This window comes from Zea mays, chromosome 1, assembly GCF_902167145.1.
Source record: "Zea mays cultivar B73 chromosome 1, Zm-B73-REFERENCE-NAM-5.0, whole genome shotgun sequence".
NCBI classification, from domain to species: Eukaryota; Viridiplantae; Streptophyta; class Magnoliopsida; order Poales; family Poaceae; genus Zea; species Zea mays.
In genome coordinates this window covers 48,688,932-48,711,268 of record NC_050096.1, presented here as the reverse complement: position 1 = coordinate 48,711,268, position 22,337 = coordinate 48,688,932, and the positions used below count along the sequence as shown (strand labels likewise).

The window sequence follows — 22,337 nt, the reverse complement described above, 5'->3', positions numbered from 1 at the left end:
TTGTGAATTGGAGAACCAGCTCCTCCTGAACCCAGATTCCGACGATCCCACATTCGGACAGAGTTATCGGCAGACCTGAAATATCAATTGAAACATTCATTACTTGAACGTATAAGGAACTGGTCGAGATCAAATTTGTTTCAACGATTATGCTGAATTGAGCCTTAATGCCATCATACCCAGTTAAGATATAGTTAACATCAAGGGGATTCCAATCAACACAATGAACATCTCCACTATGAGCTTTCTCAACCTGGAAATAAATAATAAATAACTTTTAACATCATAGTCCATACTGCATTTACAAACTCCATATCCTGAAAAAGAAAATTCTAAAGGTACACCACATTAGGATTAGGAAAGAAATATAATGTCACCCTGTTTGGAACAAGTAAAAAACTGAACAAAATACTTTCGACCAATAAATCAGTCAGGATCAATTTCCCAACACATTATATCAGTTAAGTTAATGAAAATGAACAGTCATTCAAGAAATAAAATTAGAAACACAATTATCATGCATCAAGTAAAGTATCTCAGGCCAATTTGACTAACTAAATAGCTCCATGTGATTGCAATGGTCTCATTAAAAACCAACAGCCCATCACCTCTTTGAGTGAAGTTATATTATTACAAAAGAAGCCGCATTGCATTCATGGACTCAATTTTGGCCAAAAACATATTTTATCCAATTAGATATAGAACAAGAGAACTATCACCTTAACAGCTGGGGCAGTGCCAGTTCGAGCATCCCACAGAATAAGACAAGCATCATCACCCACACTACAAAACTCCTGCGCACTTCATCCCCAAATAAAAAAACAATATAGGGTATTAATATAAATAAAAATGTGGGACTTCATAACGAGAAGATGGGCTTTAAGAATTCAGAACATTATAGTGTTTGGTGTGAGTTATTGGGGGATGGGGACGCAAAATATTTGGTTCTGACTCGGGCATTTGTGAACTTGTACAGAGGTCCAAAAGCTAATGAGAACTGTGTTTGTCACCATATACAGGATCTTCAGACAATAAAATAACTATGCTTGTTGAATAATAACTATGGTCGTCGAAAATTTAGTGCATATTTGTGAAGATGTGGATACTACAACATCAAAAAAATAAATAATTAAAAGCCACTCTTTATGCAATAGAGTAAGTTTTGTACCAAAGGATAAGTTACGATATCTTCAAAGAGAGGCATTACAACTATTTAAAAGTTGCACATATGCTAGGGATAATAAAGTTTGACAATGTGGTGGGTATTCTTTCCCAAGGTATAGAGGAGAAAACAAATCAGACTTCATAACCAATTAACAGGAAACAAAATGGAACACTCCATTCTAGATTACTTGAAATTGCTACAACTCTACTTGACAAACTTTATAATGGAGTATCTAAATAATTAGTTACTGACAATGAAACTGATGAAGAACATAAACAAAAAATGGAACAAATAGATATGCTTACCTGAATAAGGATTATTATCAAAAAGAGAGGACCAGATCAAGATAGTACCTAAACGAGCTTACCTAGTAGAATCCAGTAGTTGAATCCGAAACTCAGGTTGAGAAGGCTAGTTGACATGCTATTCAGCAACCCAAAGAGTATCATTGTTTGTCCATCAATCATCTTGGGCTAAAAAATGCAAGCGCTATGTCACATCCCACATGAAGGGTGCAGAAGGCCACCATCAGATGTTAGCTTGTTAATGTTGTAGCTACATAGGTTCATAAACAAGACAAGTCAACATCCTGCTCTGAGCAGCTATACTTGATGCTTTGTTATTCAAGGTGCATTGATGCATGGGAAAAACAAAGTATGTTGTACTAACCAAACGGAAAACCAAGCGTGCAGATGAGAGCTTTGTTGCAGATGACAATAGCAACAAAGAGTGCAAGTGATCTGATCACACCGAGCTGGAAACCAGCTAACATCTTGACCAACTGGTGTTTCTCTGCTTGTCTGTCCGTATCCAAATATGTAAAGAGTATAGTTTTCCATGGTGACCAGAATAATCATGTTGCCACCATGAAGACAAGGATACTTGAACAAGAAAGAACCGTATAATAAGTAGACCTGACCAAGTACCAAATGCTTGAGCGTCGACGAGTAGGCCAAGAAGTCAAACTTGGTGCCCATCAGATTTGCTACAGCTGTAACCAAGTTCAAGCTACTAAAGAAACACCCACTCTAATAAAAACCATCAGATTTGACATTATATTGCATGATCACATCCTTTTCTCTGCCAGTATAAAGCTCCTAGCTTGTATATGTATTTCAGGGTTGTGCTTACAGTTCTTGCCCCCACAAACCAAACCACATCAATTATATATATGCAAACCTGCGAACCTGGGAATTTCATGATTGAAATTGCATTTTGCTAAAACCATTCATGTCGACATGGACTGGTAGCATAGTAGCGGTGCAAACCTTGCAAAAGTGTTCTTTTGGATAGCAGATTGCAACCTACTTGACTACAACACAGAGTGGCAGTTCCAGAAAGAGTAGCTTCTATCTATCATCATAATACCGAGAGCAACCATTACCTATTAACCTCCATCCTAGCCTTCTTCAGTATAGGGCTCTTGTAGCTGTAATTGGATAGGCTGCTAGGTCTACTTCCTGCAAGAGTATATCCTAACTGAGTGGACTGAAGTTCAGCAGAAGCAGAAGTGGAAACAGGAAATCACCTCCAAAGAAACTTCTCTTGCTACCTGTAGGCACCTTTGTACGAAGAAACTTGACTTTAGGAGCATTTCCCTTATGGTGTTTCTACCCTACCATAATCCATACGAGGAGGACAATGGAGCTCCACTCAATAGAGCTGCTAATGCTTGCACTATAAAAACATAAAACAAAACAAATAACCAGTTACCAAAATTTTTAGTCCAAAAGCAACTACAATAGTTTGCGAGTAAGAAAAAAATTGCATTTGTGCCAAATACATAGAATCATTAAGATCATATGATCTTTTTGTCTCTAACCCTAGTAATATGGTTACTCAAAGTGGACCACACAAGAAAAAAGGTGCCACACAAACAAAGAAAAGAAAAAGCTTCATTCGCCCCTAATTCTGATATGGCTATACGCCTGTAAGCTTGAAACATCATCATCATCATACAAGATTAGTGTGTAACTTCTTTTTCTATCTTCATAAGGTCAAATCAATGCATGAGATAAGTGCAAACGCATAAAACACTGCTTACTGATAGGTTGGAACAATATTCAGTAGTCTCAGACGATTATGCATTCTATAGAGAGTTGCCTGCAAGTGTTCTCCATTTCATCATCCTATTCCGCCAAAGGTTGCAATGGAGGGCCCAAAAACCTAGTGACCAACGCTATTGCTTCATTCAATTCCTTGACCAATAACTTGCTGCCAGAATCTTGTTCAATGTTCGACAATTTTGTTTGGCTGCCTAGGGATTCAATACGATTGATATGGAGGTGACCAACTTTAAATCATGAAAGTGAAGGACCATATGTAGGATTACAAGCTAGCTACAGGGGAGGATAGCGATGGTCAGAGTCATAAAAAAGCATTCAATTATTTCAAATTTAGACAATGCCAAATAGATAATGATGTAGATTATCATATAAGAACGCTCTGAGCAGCGCTTGCTTGAGACCCGTAAACCTCATCAAGTTACACACGCTAGTTCTGCCATCAATAGAGATGAAGATTCAATTTAAGGAAACAATTTTAGTTTAATTGTGTGGCATTCGTAGTTATCATGAGCATGGAAAAATAGAGAAATAGCATAAAGCATGGAATAGTATCTAACTGGCATTATCTTGGAAAATAGTAGTATATATATTATACATTAACATGACATTGCACCTCTAAATGTAATGAAATAGTGTTCGTAGGAAATAATAACTTAAAAAGATTTTTACCTCATAAATTTATGCAATGAGATAACTACCAGCTGGGCAGTATAGACCAGATACAAATTACCCATCATCACTCCTGCAAATTTTTCATCCTTTCAATAAAGCAACATTAGTCAGAGCAATAGGTCTGTAGCGGAAACAATAGCGCTTATCATTAGTTAGGCAAGGAGAGATCTGTGAGCTAGTGACCAGCAATGGAACCAACGAGGAACAAAGCAGGAGAGCTTCATACTATTTTCTTAAGAAGGGGATTAGCAATATGCCCCTCTAGATGGCTGCTTCTATTCACAAAGGTGGAGTAGGTGAGAAAGGGTCTGAACCTTCTGTTGATTCCTGGATTACCACTTCGAGTAAGATGTACAAAAAAACTGCTATCATTTCACTTTTCCATAATATTGGTTACTCCTATCCCTAACCTGTGTTGACTTCGAGTTCTCCTAGAACAACTTCAATTAACAGACATTTTACGAATGTTGTTCTTTTTGTTCATGATGGCACAAAGCTCTTCAGCCGTGAACTTCACCATCTTGACTTTTTGTAAAGATCACACTACCAATACCAAGATTTATTCATGTTGTTTAAGGTTCGGGTATTAGTAAGAATCTATAAAAAATATGAGAACATAACTAAACTGTAAACTTTGGCACTGTCATCATTAGCAAAGAAGTAATAACAACTATGGTTGCTAGAAACCAAAGAGATATGGAAATTGTTAACCATTTCAGAAAGTTAATAAAAATTCTTAAAAGTAAATTATTTGTCAGCATACAATATTCCGTTGTTTTTGCCACACTCACTTCACAGAATTGTAAGAACAGAAGCTAAGAGAAAAGTAAACTACAAAACATGTATGATGTATCTTAGTTGAACGCATGATGCAACCTCAAGATCTGCAATCAGGACACCTCGACTTCTCCTTTAAGAAAAAAGACCGTCAAAGTAACAGACACGAAACAATCAATTAATAACAATTCAGGAGGATGAGGAAGTGGAGAATCGATATTTGTTTCCAGAAAACATGGTACAAGCACATAATAGCAAGAATTTAAAAATTGTCCTATATCCTAAAGTTGTTGTAGCGTAGGAGTAACATAAAAATTGCCTTATATTCAGGTGGAAGTGTTGTAGTTGTTGGATCTTGTCCACAATCTTTTAATTGACCAGACAATAAAAGTAAGGAATATTGACATGGCCCCGTCTTACAAGTGATCAGACAGATAATTCAATTAAGGGATATAAGGGACAGTAAGGGCGAGGGGACAGATAAGAAACTTGCTTATAGTCAATTTACCATGGGTTGCGTGCGTCAGTAGCAACTACTGCCCACCGCGGGAGACAAATAATTCAACTAAGGGATTTTTCTTGATGTTCTTGAATTTCTCTCTCAGCTCTGTTATTTTGGGCATATCTCTATAGGCTTCAAAATGACTGCATAGTTGGTTCAGTGCCTGGAACAGAGTTAGAAATTGGCTAGAAATCATATGCAGAATCATGCAAAATAATCAGTACGAGCACTAAAATATTTCAGACATTGAAATCAATTCTAAAGCTTTTACAGGTGTGTGCAGCTGCTTCTTTATACTGATGTTTTGATGCCATAACCTGAAGTTGCTCAACAACTGAAACTGTACAAGTTAACACAATCTAGATGTCGTCGATGGTCTTTGCTATTCCACAACACAGAAAGAAAGAGAGGGAGGGAGGGAACTAACCAAGCAAGTAATTGTACCATTAAAGCCAAAGAATTAATACACTTGGGACCCTGCCGCTTATTCATACATGGAATGGTAGTCTAACGACATACAGTTGAGACCCTGCCTCATCAGAATGAACTGTGCATGTGTTTTAAAGACACTTAGGACAGATAAAGTTTATCACAAATTTCATTCTTGCTAGTTGTTGTCAAACTACTATTTACAACAAGAGATCGTATTTGTACTAACCAAATTTCCAGCAAGTCTGGGCAAGGGCAATCTCCGGGTTATTTGTGTGCATGTTCTCACCTACCGTAAACAAAAGCACATTTGCTTGATAAATGTTTATTTTCCATTGGCCTTCTACTAATAAGAAAGGTTGCTGAATTCAAATGACTGAATATATTGGAATACATAAACAAAACTTGTTATTTGTTTTTTTATGAACTTCGAAGCCATCAGCTACAACAGTCATCTGTGTGCAAGTATTTTTTAGGTCCAAACTGAACAACCATCTCACAGAGGCAAAAAGTCTAACACTTGTTGTGCATATGTGCTTTGAATAGGTAGATATGGGCAGCACGGAGCGTACTTTGTTGTGTGGCATGTCGTTTCCTACCTGGATGTAGCAAGAAGGTCGTAGCAGCATCTTCGAGGCGAGGGAGTGATCATCGCCAGTTCATTGTGGAGGCAAGGTGAATGAGTTGAGTATTCGTTGCCATCTCCTCCAGTGCCACGGTCGTGGCCGATATCTTTGCGCCGCTCTCCTCTAGTGTTGTGGTTGTGCCCGGCTCCGATGTCGCCACTGGGTGCCGGTTGGCTGCATTCCTGGGTGGTGGTATTGGGTGGGGGTGGCATCCTCCGACGCACGGGTCCGCCTCGACGCCGAGGAGCAAGTGCACGGTGGGGTCCTTCCTGAGGCGCGCGCGACGGCGATGCGGTTGTCGTCGCGGGCGAGCACGTGGTCGAGGCGCGCGTGGGAGCAGAGCCCGTCAATGCCGGACGTGGCTTCTGGATGTGGAGGCTTGCGGGAAGAGTGAGGTGGAGGTTGAGGTGAGGGAGGCCATGGCGGGCGGCGGAGGCAGGCTAGGGTGAGGTGGAGGTTGAGACCCTGCCTCATCAGAATGACCCTGCCTCATCAGAATGAACTAAGGTTACTTCTGTCCTGATACGCATATTTGAAGATGCAGGCACTGTATTTTTTTCACGAAATAATTAGGCTAACTATATGGAAGCTTAGATCCACAAAAAGAGGTTCTATTAGAGTCGTTTTTTTATTACATAGTTACATCTATATGACCGTGATTTCATGGCCAATAGAAATAATTGAAAAAGTCAACTTAAAAATGACCACATTGCTAGCAGAATTGCAGTTCCACTTAAGAGGCAACCACATCTCTGGGGTGCAACAGTAACAAGATCACGTGATCTACTTGCTACCAGCATAAAGCAGCTGAACTCAATCCCTCCACAAGCATTAATCCGATCAGTTGATTGCGCAAGACCTACTAAATGTTACTGAACCATATAGAGGAACAGCTTCTGGCATAAAGGGGGCAGACAATAGAAGCAATGGAGTAAAGATTACTACGAGCAGGGAGGGATCGACCGCATTACCATGGCCTCGAGGTGGCCATCGAAGCTCTCGAGCTGCGCGCGGACGAAGGAGAGCGCCTCGGAGGCGGCGATGAAGGCGCCGTAGTTCTCCACCGCCACCTCCTGCATCTGCCGCCGCACTCGCTCCGCGTCGACCCTCAGAAGCTCCGGCTCCTACAATCGCTCACCAAACCAACAAACCGGGAATCACTATCGCCGCCAATCAAGGGTCGCGCGGCAAGTGTAGGCGTACGTACCTTGTGGAGGCGCTCGATGGAGAAGGAGAGGAGCTCAGAGACGTAGGGCTGGTAGGCAGCCCCGGCGAGCGGGAGACCCATGTCGGAGGCGGCATGTGGGGAGGAGCTCGAATCCGGCGTGTGGCGGTGCCTCGCGTCGAGGAGGTCCATGGCGAGCGGTGGGAGATCTGGACTTGCCGGGTGGGCGAGCGAGCGCGGCTTGAGCGGGGGCGGGTGAGCCGGTGAGGCGGGGAGTCGGGGCGCACGAACCGACGTGCGACGTGGGATGTTGGCGAATCAGGCGGGGGACGAGGCACACGGACGAACGGTGTAGATTTGATGATATAGATGGACGGTGTAGATTTATGGAAGGCAGAACCAGGGGAGGCAGCCTACCCCTTGCAGCCTTAATAGGTAGTATAGATAATGCTTCAACTTCCTCCCCGTCCCGCGCGCTGAGTGCCCTCTCCCCAACCCACCTCCGTCTCGCGCACGTTGGAGTGTGTTTGATTCGGGCTGAGTGCCCTCTCCCCAACCCACCCCCGTCTCACGCGCGTTGGAGTGTGTTCGATTCACTCTCAATCTATATAGATTACGTGAAATTAGATAAGTTTTAATTCTAAACAAATTAAAATATTTTATATTTTTTTCTAATTCCATCCAATTTATATGATATATAAATAACCGAACAAGGTCAGCCGGAAAACAATGCAAAAAATGGCGTTGGAAAATAACAAAATAGCGTGTGCAAAGCAGGATCCGAATACTTACTGCACCACTTGAAATAGGTAGAAGTCTTCAACCACCACAGCAAATACCTTGTGTTATGAAAATTGTCGCACTTAAATCTAGGTAGGTTTTAGATATGCGCCAAATAAAGATCTACACATACAATAACTTAATGTATAGATACGAATGCCATAATCTTTATTATATAATGAGCATATCTTACAAAATAATTGGCAATAAAAGAACTCGAATTTAAATAACTATCTCCATGACGTCATAGTTGACTGGGAGACGATGCCTAGATCTCATCGAACTCGTCATAATAGCCCTCCTCTGGCGGTACCTGCTTTTCACCTCGTGTGATTATAGCAAGAATAAGCTCTGAAAGGGAAATGGGCTTAAAACATTTCCTATAATCGATTTTGGTGTTTGATGTCCATCACAAACCATGTGGATTAACTAGTTTGTCTAGTTGTCGTTTATCTCAGGTGTATAAAGTTTAACATAAACCAACAAAGAAAATAAGTTGGGGACTCTACAAAGTTTGGAGCAAAGACATGCATTGGTGCTGCCAGTGGCGCACCGAACACTAACTGGTGCCCAGGCCAAGGCACCCACTAACTGGCCGCTCTCGAGTTTCTTTGGGAACCACTTCACTATAATTCACTGGACTGTCCGGTAAGCCAACGGAGCAACGGTCAGATGCGCCAACGGTCAACTGCGGTGAACAGTAAAAAGGTGAACAATGCGCAAGTCAGAAGTCAGAGCAGTGAAGTCAGGACACACCAGATATGTCTGGTGTGCCACCGGACTGTCCGGTGCAGCAAGAAGACAAAAGACTTCAACGGTCAACTGCTCCAAACCCCAACGGTCTGCTGACGTGGCAGGCACCGGACAGTGAACATTGTCATGTCCGGTGCACCACCGGACTGTCCGGCGTGCCCATCGACAGCAACGGCTGGAATAGTGGTTGGGGCTATAAATACCCCCAACCACCTCTATTCAAGCTATCCAAGCCTCCTACACTTCTCATTCAATACAAGAGCAAAGGCAAACACTCCAAAGACACAATCAAAGCATTCAATCTACTCCAAGCTCCAAAATCAACTCAATGTTTATAGACTTGAGAGGATCATTTGTGTTCTTTTGTTGCTCTTGTTGCTTGGATTGCTTTCTCCTTCTCATTCTTATTCTTCTAAGTGCTTTGTAAAGCTAGCAAGAGACACCTAAGTGTGTGGTGATCCTTGCAGGGTCTTAGTGACCCAAGTGATTAAGGAGAAGCCTCGACCGGTCTGTGTGACCGATTGAGAGAGGGAAAGGGTTGGAATAGACCCGACCTTTGTGTCCTCCTCAACGGCGACTAGGTTCTTTAGAACCGAACCTCGGTAAACAAATCACCGTGTTCATTTGTGTTGATCTCCACTTGATTTGTTTTCCCCCTTTCCTCTATCTAAAAATTCCCTTGCTAATATTGATTTGAGTTTGCTCCCAAAGTTATCCGCATTGATCGAGCAACTCATAGCAAGGAAAACTAATTTCCGCACTCCGATTCATTTCAAACGCTAACCCCGAACTTAGTGAGTATTCAAAGTTTATAATTTTTAGGTTTCGCCTATTCACCCCCATCTAGGCGACTTTCAAGCTCCCATATGGTCATCGCTCAACAAGTGTGAGAAATAATGTGCATGAGCTCACTTACGGTGGGGCTCATGTGTAATGTAAGGCTTACTAAAGAAATTGGTTAAAGAGTGAACATTGCTTTTTAAAGTGATTGGTCAAATTTTTATTAGCATTTACTAAGTATAAGTGTATACCAACCCAATTAAATAATTGATCACAATGATGAATATATCCTACAATGCAATGCAAATGATAGATTAAGTTTAATTCCATAAGTTACTCATGTGAGGGTCCGAGCCGCTCATGACCGTGAGCACGACTGATATATCAGTTTTACACTCTGCAGAGGTGGCACATCTTTACCTATAAGTCATAATCCCTTATTTGTCTTAGGTTGCGCAAACCCTTAAACACTACCGAGGCGAGTAGGCAAAGACGTCACTACTGAAAGGGAAATGTGCCCTTGGGCAATTTCTATAAGTATTTTGGTGATTAGATGCCCAACACATATTAATTAAGTCCTCATGTGCTAAATGTGTGAAAAGTGTAAATCAAGATGCAAGGTATGTTCCTAGACTTAGTACATTGTTTTTGAGTACTAACATGGTTATCTAAGTGCTAGAAACAGTGCTGAGAAGAGAAGAAACGAATTGGGAAAGAGTACAACCAACTCCAGCTCGGCCTGGCACACCGGACTGTCCGGTGGCGCACCGAACGGTGTCCGGTGCCCCAGGCTGGTCGACGGTGAACTGGCTGCTCTCAGGAAACGATGGAGTTGTACGGCTATAATTCATCGGACTGTCCGGTGGTGCACCGGACTGTCCGGTGAGTAATCCAGGATGAACTCCTCGTTCTCGGGAAAAGGAAAAGGTGACATGGCTATAATTCACCGGACTGTCTGGTGGTGCACCGGACTGTCCGGTGAACCAACGGTGCCAGCGTCAATGGTCGTCCGCGTAATCAGCACGCGACACGTGGCTCGTTCCAACGGTCGGCTGGGTGCACCGGACTGTCCGGTGCGCCAACTAGCCCCGAGGAGCAACGGTCGGCTGCGCCCGATTTGGAAGGAGGTCGCGCATCGGACATGAAGAGTGGTTGTCTGGTGGTGCACCGGACTATCCGGTGCACCACTCGACAGAAGGCAAGGATGGCCTTCCAAATTGATCTCCAACGGCTCCTAGCTGCCTTGGGGCTATAAAAGGGACCCCTAGGCGCATGGAGCATGACACCAAGCTTACAAGAAACATCCTAAGGCACCTAGACTCTACATTCACACAATTGGATCATAGTTCTTGAGATTTGAGCACTTTTGAGTTGTAAACTCCTCGCGCTATGTTTTTGTGCTCACTTCCTCTCTTGTGTGCGTGGTTTTGCTGCGGATTTGAGTCTTATGTGTGTTGCTCTCCCATCCTTACTATGTGCTTTCTTTGTGATCTCTATTGTAAGGGCGAGAGACTCCAAATTGTGGAGATTCCTCACAAACGGGAAAATACTCTAAAGGAAAAGACCATGGTATTCAAGTTGATCATCGGATCACTTGAAAGGGGTTGAGTGCAACCCTCGTCCATTGGGACACCACAACGTGGAAGTAGCCAAGTGTTACTTGGCCGAACCACGGGATAAAAATCGCGTGTCTCTTGTGTTGCTCTCTCTATGATTGTTGTGTTCATAAGAACTTGCTTCAAAGCTACTTAGTCGCACTAACACTTTAATAACCAAGTTTGTGACTATTTAGTGTTTGATTTTATAGGATCACCTATTCACCCCCACCCTCTAGGTGCTCTCAATTGGTATCAGAACCGTACTCTTCATTTAAGGGACTAACCGCCCGAAGAGATGGATCCTAAGGGTAAGGGTATGGTGATTAACGACAAGGAGAAGGAGTCCCTCTTTAACGAGCCAAGAGACGACAAGCCTACCGACTCCGGCTCGAGTCACAAGAAGAGGGACGAGAAGAAGAAGAGACGCATCAAGAAGATCATCTACTACGACAGTGATGCATCTTCTTCACTAAGGGACGACGATGACGACTCCTCGTCCAAGAAAAAGATGGTTAATCAAAACTATTCTTTTGATTACTCTCGCATTCCCTACAATTCAAATGGGCATTTACTATCAATTCCCATCGGAAAACCTCCACACTTTGATGGAGAGGACTATTTGTTTTGGAGTCATAAAATGTGTAGTCATCTATTTTCTCTCCATCCTAGTATATGGGAAATTGTAGAAAATAGGATGCATTTTGATAGTACCGATAATCATGTGTTTATTAATGAGCAAATTCATAAAAATGCCCAAGTCACTACTATTTTGCTAGCATCTCTATGCAGGGATGAATACAACAAGATTAGCAGCTTGGACAATGCTAAGAAGATCTGGGACACCCTCAAGATATCTCATGAGGGAAATGACGCCACTATGATCACCAAGATGGAGCTAGTGCAAGGCAAGCTGGGGAGATTCGCGATGATCAGGGGGGAGGAGCCAACACAAACCTACAACAGGCTCAAGACCCTGGTCAATAAGATCCGAAGCTATAGAAGCACAAGATGAACGGATCATGATGTCGTCTGACTCATGCTAAGGTCATTTAATGTAATTGACCCTCATCTTGTCAACCTTATTCGTGACAATCCCAGGTACACCAAGATGACGCCCGAGGAAATCCTTGGAAAATTCGAGAGCGGGCGCATGATGGTAAAGGAGGCGTGATACATGGACGATGCGCTAAATGGTCCACTACCCATCTACGAGCCGCAGCCCATTACTCTCAAAGCAACAAGCAACAAGGAGGCGCTACCAAGCAAGGTAGCACAAGTGGAGGCTGCTGGGCTCAATGAGGACGAAATGGCGCTTATCATCAAGCGCTTCAAGACCACGCTCAAAGGATGCAAAGAGTACCCCAACAAGAATAAAACAAGGGGAAAGCGTTCATGCTTCAAATGCGGTAAGACTGGTCATTTCATAGCACAATGCTCGAATAATGATAATGACCATTGACAAGAAAAGAGCGGGAAGAGGGAGAAAAAGAAGAACTACAGGAAGGCAAAGGGCGAGACGCACCTTGGAAAGGAATGGGATTCAGACTGCTCCTCGTCCGACTCCGATGATGAAGGTTTAGCTGCCTCGGCCTTCGACAAGTCTTCACTCTTCCCCAACGAACGCCATACTTGCCTCATGGCTAAGGAGAAGAAGGTACGTATTCGAGATTCCCCTAAGTACTCTTCTTCTAGTGATGAGGAATCTTCTGATGATGAATGTTGGAACTTGCTCTCCTGGGCAAGTTGATCCAACGGGGGAGTGAAAAGAGTGCAAGCAAGGTTTAACTCGAGATGACAATTGCTCTGTTAATCTGACCTCTCAAGGGCACTATACGGGGGTATTTATAGGTACACGAGTGCCCAACGTCCCATTGTAAGGACGTTTATGCCCTCGGGCACCTAGACTATCCCTAGAATATTCTCATAAGGGAGGGTTACAGATTGTCATTACAGAAAAGTTATTACAAGTCGGGCCCATAACACGCCTCTCCATTCGGGGCCTGTTACAGTGGGTCGAATCCCGCGTGGGCCTCCAGGTCGGGTGAGGACGAGGGATGGGGAGACTTCATCGTAGGCCTTCGCCTTGCAGTGAGGAGGACGAAGGGTGGACTGCGCCAGTCATCTTGCCTCCATTGGTGCGGCGAGGTGACGAAGGCCTGGAGCGAAGGGTAGCGTCTTTGCCTTCGCCCCAACATTTGCCCTCAGAGGGACCAGTTCGACTGAGTCATCTGGTGCCGAAGACGTCGCTAGATGGTGGAGACGCTGCCCTCGCTCGAAGTGGTTCCACGGGGGTTTTTGATGTGACCGTTGATGGACGTGGTACTATTGGACTGCAAGCTTCCCAAAGTGTCGCGCCCTGTGTATAAAAAAGGGGGCGGCACGGCTCGGGCTGTCTTACCTTTCTGTGCGCCGCAAAACCCTAACATTTTGAAATCGTTCGCCCACTCGCCTGCCCTCCTTGTTCCTCTTCATCGGAGATCTGGCCCGCGTCAAGCAAACCATGCGCCGCCGCCGACGGTACATAGCAATGTCGTCTTCTTCTTCATCCGCTACAAATACGCCGTTGGGCGAATCGTTGACCGAGGATACCTTGAGCGACTTGGCGGCGGTGGAGCTACACCCTGGCCACATGGTAGAGTTTGGCGTTTTGAGGATCTCCTCGGTTCGCGTGCAAGACATGCAGCAGTTGGGGTATTTTGGGAATGGAGTTAGCCGAGTTCCGGGGGCGGAAGAGATCCCTGAGCCGGAGGGTGAGATAGTTGTGTTTGAGGCGTTCTTTACCGCCGGCCTTCGCCTACCTGCACATCGTTTTGTGGTGGAGGTCTTGCAGAGGTATGACGTGCAGATCCACCAATTGACACCTAATGCCATGGTGGCCCTGGCGAAGTATGTCTAGGCAGTGATTTCGTATGGCGGTCAGCCCTCCATAGAGGTCTTCGCCAAGAATTATTGTCTGCACTGGAAGAAGAGAAAAATTGGAAGCAAGATTGCACAGTTTGGATCATGCACCTTTACGCCGAGGACTAGGAAGACTTCGGCGGAAGTTGTGGAACTAGTTCCCTACGCCCGCAACAAGTGGGGCAACTGGTATGATTATTGGTTTTATGTGTCGGGAGGCAAAGTCGAAGACCTCCCAGGAGTCCCGGCGGCCGTGATGTGCTCCCGCTGTTATGTGGCGTTCCCGCCGTTTGAGGTTGCAGAGGATGATAGGGACGAAGGGGCCCTTCGGTGTGCTGCACGCATGAGTAGCGGGCGCGATTTAGTTGAGGAATTCATCGGCTATGGGGTGTGGCCCTTGGCACATGGCTGGGCGCTGGGCGAAGTATGCCCTCGCCAGATGCCCTCCCTGGGCGGGCAGCAAGTGCGAAGTCCGGCCTTCACGTTGGATCTGCGCAGCCGGGACCCGGCCGCATTCGTTCGTGAAGTGGAGGACGGAGCAGTGAGGATAATGGGGCGGTATGTGCTGAGGACGGAGGCACTGCGGAGTTGGGATATTCGTGGATCCAACGTTCGCTTGAATAGGGTCTTTGAGTTGAATCGTTTGCCATATGACGGCTATCCCGAGGATGACGCTGATGTGGCCGTCGATCGCCGCGGGAAGAAACCGGTGGCTGCGGCTGGGGAAGGTTCTTCTCAGGATGCTGCGCCGGTCATGAAAAAGAGAAAATTAGGTACTGCAGCTGAAGGGTTGGGGGTCTCCAAACGTTTTGCTATGGAGTTAATGGGTACTTGCGTGGCCCTCGGGGGAAGGATGACTTCGCCCGAGCTCTAGGAGTCTTTGGCGCGAATGCTGAGGGTTACCGGGGGTCGATGGCCTAGGAACGTTCTGATCCCCTGCGCGGCCGGCGAAGACATGTTTACGTCTCGTATGGCTCACGAGTTGAAGATTTTTCCTTATGGGCAGAATATTGCTGTTGTTGTATCGACAGTGATGGAGAGGGATCGTCAGGATGCGGCGCGGAAGCGCCGGGCGGTCACTAGGGTTGGGGACCCTTTCCGTGAAGCAAAGAAGGCGTGGGGAGGCGCAAAGTCTACCGCCCCTGGCAGCAGCAAACCACCGTCGGCCGCGAGGCCGACCGCCCCTGGGCCCAGCAAGTCTTCGGTGGGTGCGAGGGCTGCTGCTTCTGGCGCGGGCAAGCTACCCTCGGCCGAGGCCACGAAGGAGCAAAGGCCGGCGTCGCCGGCGCTCACTGAGGTGGTAGCGGCACGTGTTGCCGACTTTGACACGGAAATCTGCATGGGGGATTACCTTGTTGGTAAGTTTTTTTTCACGAGGACTAGGTCTAAAATAAGATCATGGTGCAGGGTCGGATGCGGGGCAGCTGGCTGTCATCCCGACTACGGTGGCAGCCACCTCGCCAACGGCAGCGGGTGGGGCGAAGGGTGCTTCGCAGGACCTGTGGTCCAACTTCTGCGCAAGCGGCGAGGTTTCGTCGGCCGCCGCCGCTAAAGATGTGGCGGGCTCTATGTCCCAGCAGCTGAGACTTGTGTCGCAGCAGCTGAAGCATGTAAGTCGTGTTGGGCTTTGATAGTTCATTGTTTTTATGTGGTTGCGAATCTCATGGGTTTTTGTGGCAGGCGGTCGCCTTCACCGACCATGTTGCGTCTGGCGCCTTGACTTCGGAGTTTGCTGCCGAAGTCGAGCGTCTCTGGGCGCAGCATACGGATGCTGTTCGGGAGAAGTCGGCTGCGGAAAACAAAAGCCACAGGCTGACAGAGAGGTTGGCCGCTGTGGAGGCCGAGAAGGGGGAACTCTGGTGTCAGTTGGCGGAGGAGAGGAGGGACACGAACAAGGCCATCACCGACACGCAAGCTGCTCAAGCCGATGCTAAACTTGCGCGGGCGGAGGCCAGTCTCGCCTGCCAACGCGCCGAAGAGCTGGAAGCACGGCTCGGTGGCCTACGCAACCGCGTGGATAAAGCCGAGGCCTCGACGTGCGTGGAGGTTGAGCGGACGCATGCGCAGCTCGTGGATGCGCACCGGGAGCTAGGTGTGCGGACCGCCGCCTTCGAAGCGCCCGGCCAAGAGGTTGGCCTCCGCTTCCTTGAGTGGCTGTAGGAGGAGCTGGGGGTGCTACCGACAATCGTGACGGGCCTCATGTCCTTTGCCTCCCTCGTCACCTGCGAGGGGGGCGTGAATGCTTTGTCCCGCGAGGGGTGCAGGCATTTCGAGGTCTTCGACCAGTCGGTCGAAGGCTCCGAACACGAAATCTTTCAGGTCGAGGACCCAATTCTTAAGCGGTCAGCGGGGGCGCTCTTCGATAGGATGTGGGGTCCTCACGACCGAGAGACGGTCTGGGAGAGGTCTGACCGGGCAATGGATCAGGTAAGGGCTCATTTTGTGTGGTTATATGTGTGGTATGTTTGGGGGTGTGTGGTTTTGCTGAATGAATGTGCTATTGCTGCAGATGGCGCATGACGAAGAGGTTGAGGACCTTGGCGATCTAGATAGCACGCTGCCCGACAGCACGCTGCCCGAGGCCTCGGGGGTGGAGCTGGCACCACCGACCGATGTGGGCAAGGGCCCCTCGGCGACCCCCACGCCGACTGGAGCTGGCGAAGGCCGCGCGCCAGCCCCTGCGCTGACGGGTGAGGACGCCTCGAAGGCGATGGTCGAACCAGCTGCCGAAGACCCCGCGGCGACGGAGGTCGGGCCTTTGCAGGTGGCGGAATAGGGGTTAGGGATTTTAAGTGTAAACTTTTGTCTATGTGATACTGAACCTCGGTTGCTGCGCAGGTTCTGACGTTTGGGCCTGTGCAAGCAACCTCTACTGACAATACTGATTTTGTGGCGGCCTCAACCGTAGTGCCTGCCGATGATAAATCGTTTGGCTCTGTGTCCGAGTGTTTTGAGTCTGATGGTGAATCTTGGAGTTCGATTTCGTGGACGGAGGAGTCTTCGGATGAAGGTTTGGATTATTTTTGCAGCGTTAGATGTGGCTACAGCGAAGCCTTCGCCGTGTGTGGAGGGTTCCGGGGGTCTCCCTAGTGCGAGTAATGGGTATAGGCGGCGAATGGCGGTGGCGAAGGAAAGAGTGAGTGAATTTTCGCGAAGTGGTAGGCGTCGTCGTATTGGGATGGAGCGTGGCCGTCTTTGCGTGGACCAGACTGGTAAACAAGAATTGTTGTGCTCGCCGATTGGGGCGAGCATAGGTGAAGGGGAGCTGTGAAATCTTTTTGAGGGTGAGGAATTGAGGATAATGCTGTTCAATTACAAGGAGATGGGTATCATCCTGAAGGTGGAGCCACTGTAATATATGATGCCCTCACTGAGTGCATGTAATTGTAATTTGTATGATGTGGCCGCACGCCTACGTTGATCCGGCTGCACCCGTGGGCGACTTTTGCGCGGAGTGTCTTTAAATAAAAGACTTCGATTTACGCACTTGCTGTGCTATTCCGGCTGCACCCTTAGGCGACTTTTGCACGGAGAGTCTTTTGGAAAAGACTTCGATTTTGTGCACTTGTTGTGCTATTCCGGCTGCACCCATAGGCGACTTTTGCATGGAGAGTCTTTTGGAAAAAGACTTCGATTTTGTGCACTTATTGTGCTATTCCGGCTGCACCCTTAGGCGACTTTTGCACGGAGTCTTTTAGGAAAAGACTTCGATTTTGCGCACTTATTGTGCTATTCCGGCTGCACCCTTAGGCGACTTTTGCGCGGAGAGTCTTTTAGGAAAAGACTTCGATTTTGCGCACTTATTGTGCTATTCCGGCTGCACACTTAGGCGACTTTTGCACGGAGAGTCTTTTAGAAAAAGACTTCGATTTTGCGCACTTATTGTGCTATTCTGGCTGCACCCTTAGGCGACTTTTGCATGGAGAGTCTTTTAGGAAAAGACTTCGATTTTGCGCACTTATTGTGCTATTCCGGCTACACCCTTAGGCGACTTTTGCACGGAGTGTCGCACGTGAAGGTAGTTTGTGCTGCCTCTCGCTGTGACCTCGGAGTGGTCGAATGCCGAAGACCGTCAATGCGGTCTTTTTTGACATGCTGCGTCTGAGTTTTTGCGGGAGATTTTTGCAGGTATATTACATGGCTCCGCCTCATTAAAAACCTCACCCCCCGGGAGGAAAAGAGTGTGGGCCGGAATAGTACTGTTTGGTGAATTACAAGGGCACGTGGGCCCTGAAGGTTTAGACAAAAAATTTGCGGAGATTGTCAATATTCCAGGAATGCTTCTAGGTCTTCGCCGGATGGCGTTGTTAGCCTGTACGCGCTGGGGGACGCCTTCGACTTGACGATGAATGGACCCTCCCACTTCGGCTCTAGCTTGCCCTGTCACTCTGTCTGGGTGGACCGGACGAGTACGAGGTCTCCTTCGTTGAACTCTCTTGGGATGACTGCGTGGTCGCGCTAGGCCTTGGTATGAGCTTGATATTTGTTGAGGGCCTGCAGGGCGAAGACGCGGTCTCCGTCGATGAGGTCTTTGGACGTCGGTTCGTCTACGTCGGGGACTGCTGATGTGCTTGTTCGGGGCAACCCATGCTTTATCTCCTGTAGTGTCATGGCCTCTGATCCATATAGTTGACGAAAAGGTGTAAATCCAGTCGCCCAGCATTCGGTCATGTTTAGGGCCCAGACTACCTCAGGTAGCTGGTCGGCCCATTTACCCTTCTTGTCATCGAGGAGCCTTTTCTTGATGGCGGTGAAAATCTTGTCGTTGGCGCGCTCGACGATGCCGTTGGATTGGGGGTGGTACACCGAGGCGAAGGCAAGCTTGGTGTCGATGGAGAAGCAGTGTAACACCCGGTTTTAAAGGACAAAGCCGGGTGCATCTCATACATGCGCCAAGAAGACAACATATATAATAACAGAGTGTATAGAGATAAATGTCATAAAACATCAGAGTAATTATTACATAGCGGAAGACTTATTACAAAATAAAGATAAATATAAAACGAACTAAGGATCGTCGGCGCCAATGTCGACTGAGAAACGCCACCTAGATCAAGTCGAATGCCTCAGTGTTAGGCGGCTCCTCTTCGACCACCTGTTCTTCTCCTGTGGGGGTGTGAGACAGCAAGAGTGAGCTCACATACGTTCATAGCTCAACAAGTCGTGGGGAATAATGTGGCATGAACTCACCAAAGGTGGGAGTTCATGTAGTGTAAGGCTGATCAATGAAGTAAAGGCTGAGGCTGAGCATTGCTTTTATAAGTTGGTCAAAATTTTATTAGCAATTACTAAGTGTAAGTAAATACCAAACCTTAATAATAATAAAGAACAGTAATAGTAAAATAATCCCAAATGCGATGCAAATGTCAAATTAAATTTAAGTTCCATAATTAATCATGTGAGGGTCCGAGCCGCTCATGATCGTGAGCACGGCTAGTATACTAGTTTTATACTCTGCAGAGGTTGCGCATCTTTACCCACAAGTCATGTTACCCATCTGCCAAGAGACGGCCAATCCCATACACCTCTACCGAGGAGGCGAGGCAGGGTAACACTACGAGGCCTTTACAAAGTTCCACTAGCTTCAGAAATCCCGCTACAGTTTATAGGAAGCTCCAGTGCAGGGTTCTTGCCTGACCGCCATCGCAGCAAAATCAACCAAGGACCTCCCTACACTGACCACTCCCCTACTGCCCTTGCCCCTTTAGGTAAGGAAGACCTCCACTAGCTTTCCTAATTAATCAGCCAAGGGCGTCCCATTAAACCCTTGTGGTAGCACTGTTTTCCCGGGTGGTCGCTCCATGTTCCCATTAATTTAATGATCTTAACATGAACAGTAATAATAACAGAATAATCATGAATAGTGTATCTTCATACCCAAATCCACATAAAGCAATAGCAGGTACTACCCAAAATATTTCAGGGGTGAACAAGGTATAAAGATAACCAAAACTGGGGTAACCTAAAGGATCCCATCAAAATTAACCTATGCAGATCATTATATTTAATAAGAACATGGCTGGGAAAAGTAAGTGATCAAGGGCACAACTTGCCTGACACTTGAGATTCCAGATACCAACTTGCCTTTCGATGACACGTGCCCTCGCTGCTAGTCGTAGCAATACAAACAAACATGGTATAAACAAAATCAACATCACACCAAAAATAAGTACAAACTGAATAATAATGATCTACGCGTTGCTATGAGACTAACGCAACTTGAACGGATCAAATCGGAGTTAAAACGGAGAAGTTATGAATTTTCTAAGGTTTTATGTATTTGATATAGGATTAATTAGGAAATAAATTTTAATATGATTTTCATGTCAAAACAGTGGTACTAACTGATAAACAATAATATTACAAAATTATAGGAATTGGAATGGATTAATTTGGAGCTAGAATGGATTTTCTATGAATTAAATAAATTCTAGCTATTATTTTTGTATTAAAATCCATTTCTAAATTAATTTCTCTAATTTCATAATTCCTTGGACTGCGCCTCAATTTCTATACAAGACAGGGGGCTCTGCGCAAAGGTCTTAAGACACAGAGAACAGCACCCAAGGACAGCGGGTTCATTCTAAATAACCCCGAGGGCTCTTTTACAAATTTACTATGGCGAAAGGGTATCACGATCTCAGGGCCGTCGGATCAGTAATCTAAGCGCCAGATTAGATCAGCGCCCACGGAACCAGGATGACCCATGGATCATTGGATCAAGATCCAACGGTTCACCACCTTTCTTAGCTCTATCCGCCCCTGGCCGTTCGCTACAGATCAACGGACCAAGCCGCGTTATCCTCCTCGGCGACACTTAGGCACAAACGAGCGCCCCAACGAATGCGGCGGCGGCTCGCCGGAGCCACACCCCGAGGGCACACCAGAGCGCTGTTTTCCTATCTAAGAGGCGCAATACAGGGCAGAGTTCATGGTGAGTAAGCTTAGCGGCGTCTTACCGGCAATGGAGTTGACGACAGGTCCGGCCACATGCACAGGTTAGCCCGCGCCGAGGAGATGGCGCCGGTGAGCGATTCTGGTGGCTGCAAGGTCCTTCCACTACCTAGCAATGCCACCGCAAGCACCCATGAAGACGCGGCGAAGCCCCTCGCCCCAGGCCAAGGGACCCGACGCAAGTGCCCACGCGATTTGGCAGCGGCGATGACACGTTTTTCTCTGTTCACGGCGATGAAGTGGCTCTCGGCACGAGAGAATGAAGAACGGGGGTTCAGGGAAGACCGCAGGGGCGGGTTTATATGCCCCCCCACGGTTGATAGAATTCGTTGCCGAGAAACTCGGGCACGCGTGGGTCAAATCCGCGGTTCACGGCGGCGGATGCGGATTTTCATTGCGGCCCCAAGCGGATCGACGAGGGGTGTGAGAGTTCGTTCCCAACGGAGGTGAAGTTGATGCTGGGCCCGCCTCGCCAGTGAGACGCGCAAGGACAAAGTGGCGTCCATGGGATGCGAGACATGGGGATTCCATACAGCGCGCGCAGCGGAAGTCTATTGGGAAGAAGAAGACCCTGACCTGCGGTACTGAAAGGGAAATAGGCTTTAAACCTTTTCCTAAATGATTTTGGTGATTGAATGTCCAACACAAACAATTGGACTAATTAGTTTGCTCTAGATTATATGTTCTACAGGTGCCAAAGATTCAACATAAAACCAATAAAAAGAACAAGACAAGAGTCAAAATAAAGGAGCAAAGGGGCAACCGAAGGCACCCCTGGTCTGGCGCACCGGACTGTCCGGTGTGCCACCGGACAGTGAACAGTACTGTCCGGTGCACCAGGGAACGCTGACTCCAACTCTTCACTCTCGGGAATTCTCGGAAGCCGGCGCGCTATAATACACCGGACTGTCCGGTGTGCACCGGACATGTCCGGTGCTCCAACGGAACGCGGCCTCAGGAACTCGGCAGCCTCGGGATTTCACAAAGACTGCTCCGCTAAAATTCACCGGACTGTCCGGTGTACACCGGACTGTCCGGTGTGCCAGCGGAGCAACGGTCATCTGCGCCCAACGGTCGACTCTGACAGTAAACAGTGCAGAACAGTACACGCGGCAGAAGTCAGAGCAGAGGATCAGAGAGGCACCGGACTGTCCGGTGTGCACCGGACTGTC

General features: G+C 47.0%; 1 protein-coding gene and 1 long non-coding RNA gene across 2 annotated transcripts; both read right to left on the bottom strand.

Annotated features, from left to right (window-relative positions):
- Nucleotides 1-12: 12 nt before the first annotated feature.
- LOC103634551 (uncharacterized) lies at nucleotides 13-810 on the bottom strand. The gene is made up of 3 exons (XR_002749723.1): nucleotides 720-810; nucleotides 180-253; nucleotides 13-75 (listed from the first exon to the last, which is right to left on the bottom strand). It is a non-coding gene; the product is annotated as an uncharacterized lncRNA (long non-coding RNA).
- Nucleotides 811-7,178: 6,368 nt separating this feature from the next.
- LOC111589255 (conserved oligomeric Golgi complex subunit 8) lies at nucleotides 7,179-7,610 on the bottom strand. The gene is made up of 2 exons (XM_023300651.1): nucleotides 7,445-7,610; nucleotides 7,179-7,361 (listed from the first exon to the last, which is right to left on the bottom strand). The coding sequence occupies exons 1-2, from the start codon at nucleotides 7,592-7,594 to the stop codon at nucleotides 7,179-7,181; spliced, it is 333 nt and encodes a 110-aa protein (XP_023156419.1). The 5' UTR covers nucleotides 7,595-7,610.
- Between the last annotated feature and the right edge of the window lie 14,727 nt (nucleotides 7,611-22,337).

Coding starts and splice junctions, on each gene's coding strand:
- LOC111589255 (XM_023300651.1), bottom strand. CDS start 7,594: ATGGACCTCCTCGACGCGAGGCACCGCCACACGCCGGATTCGAGCTCC. Junction 7,362..7,444: donor CCATCGAGCGCCTCCACAAG/GTACGTACGCCT, acceptor GAGCGATTGTAG/GAGCCGGAGCTTCTGAGGGT.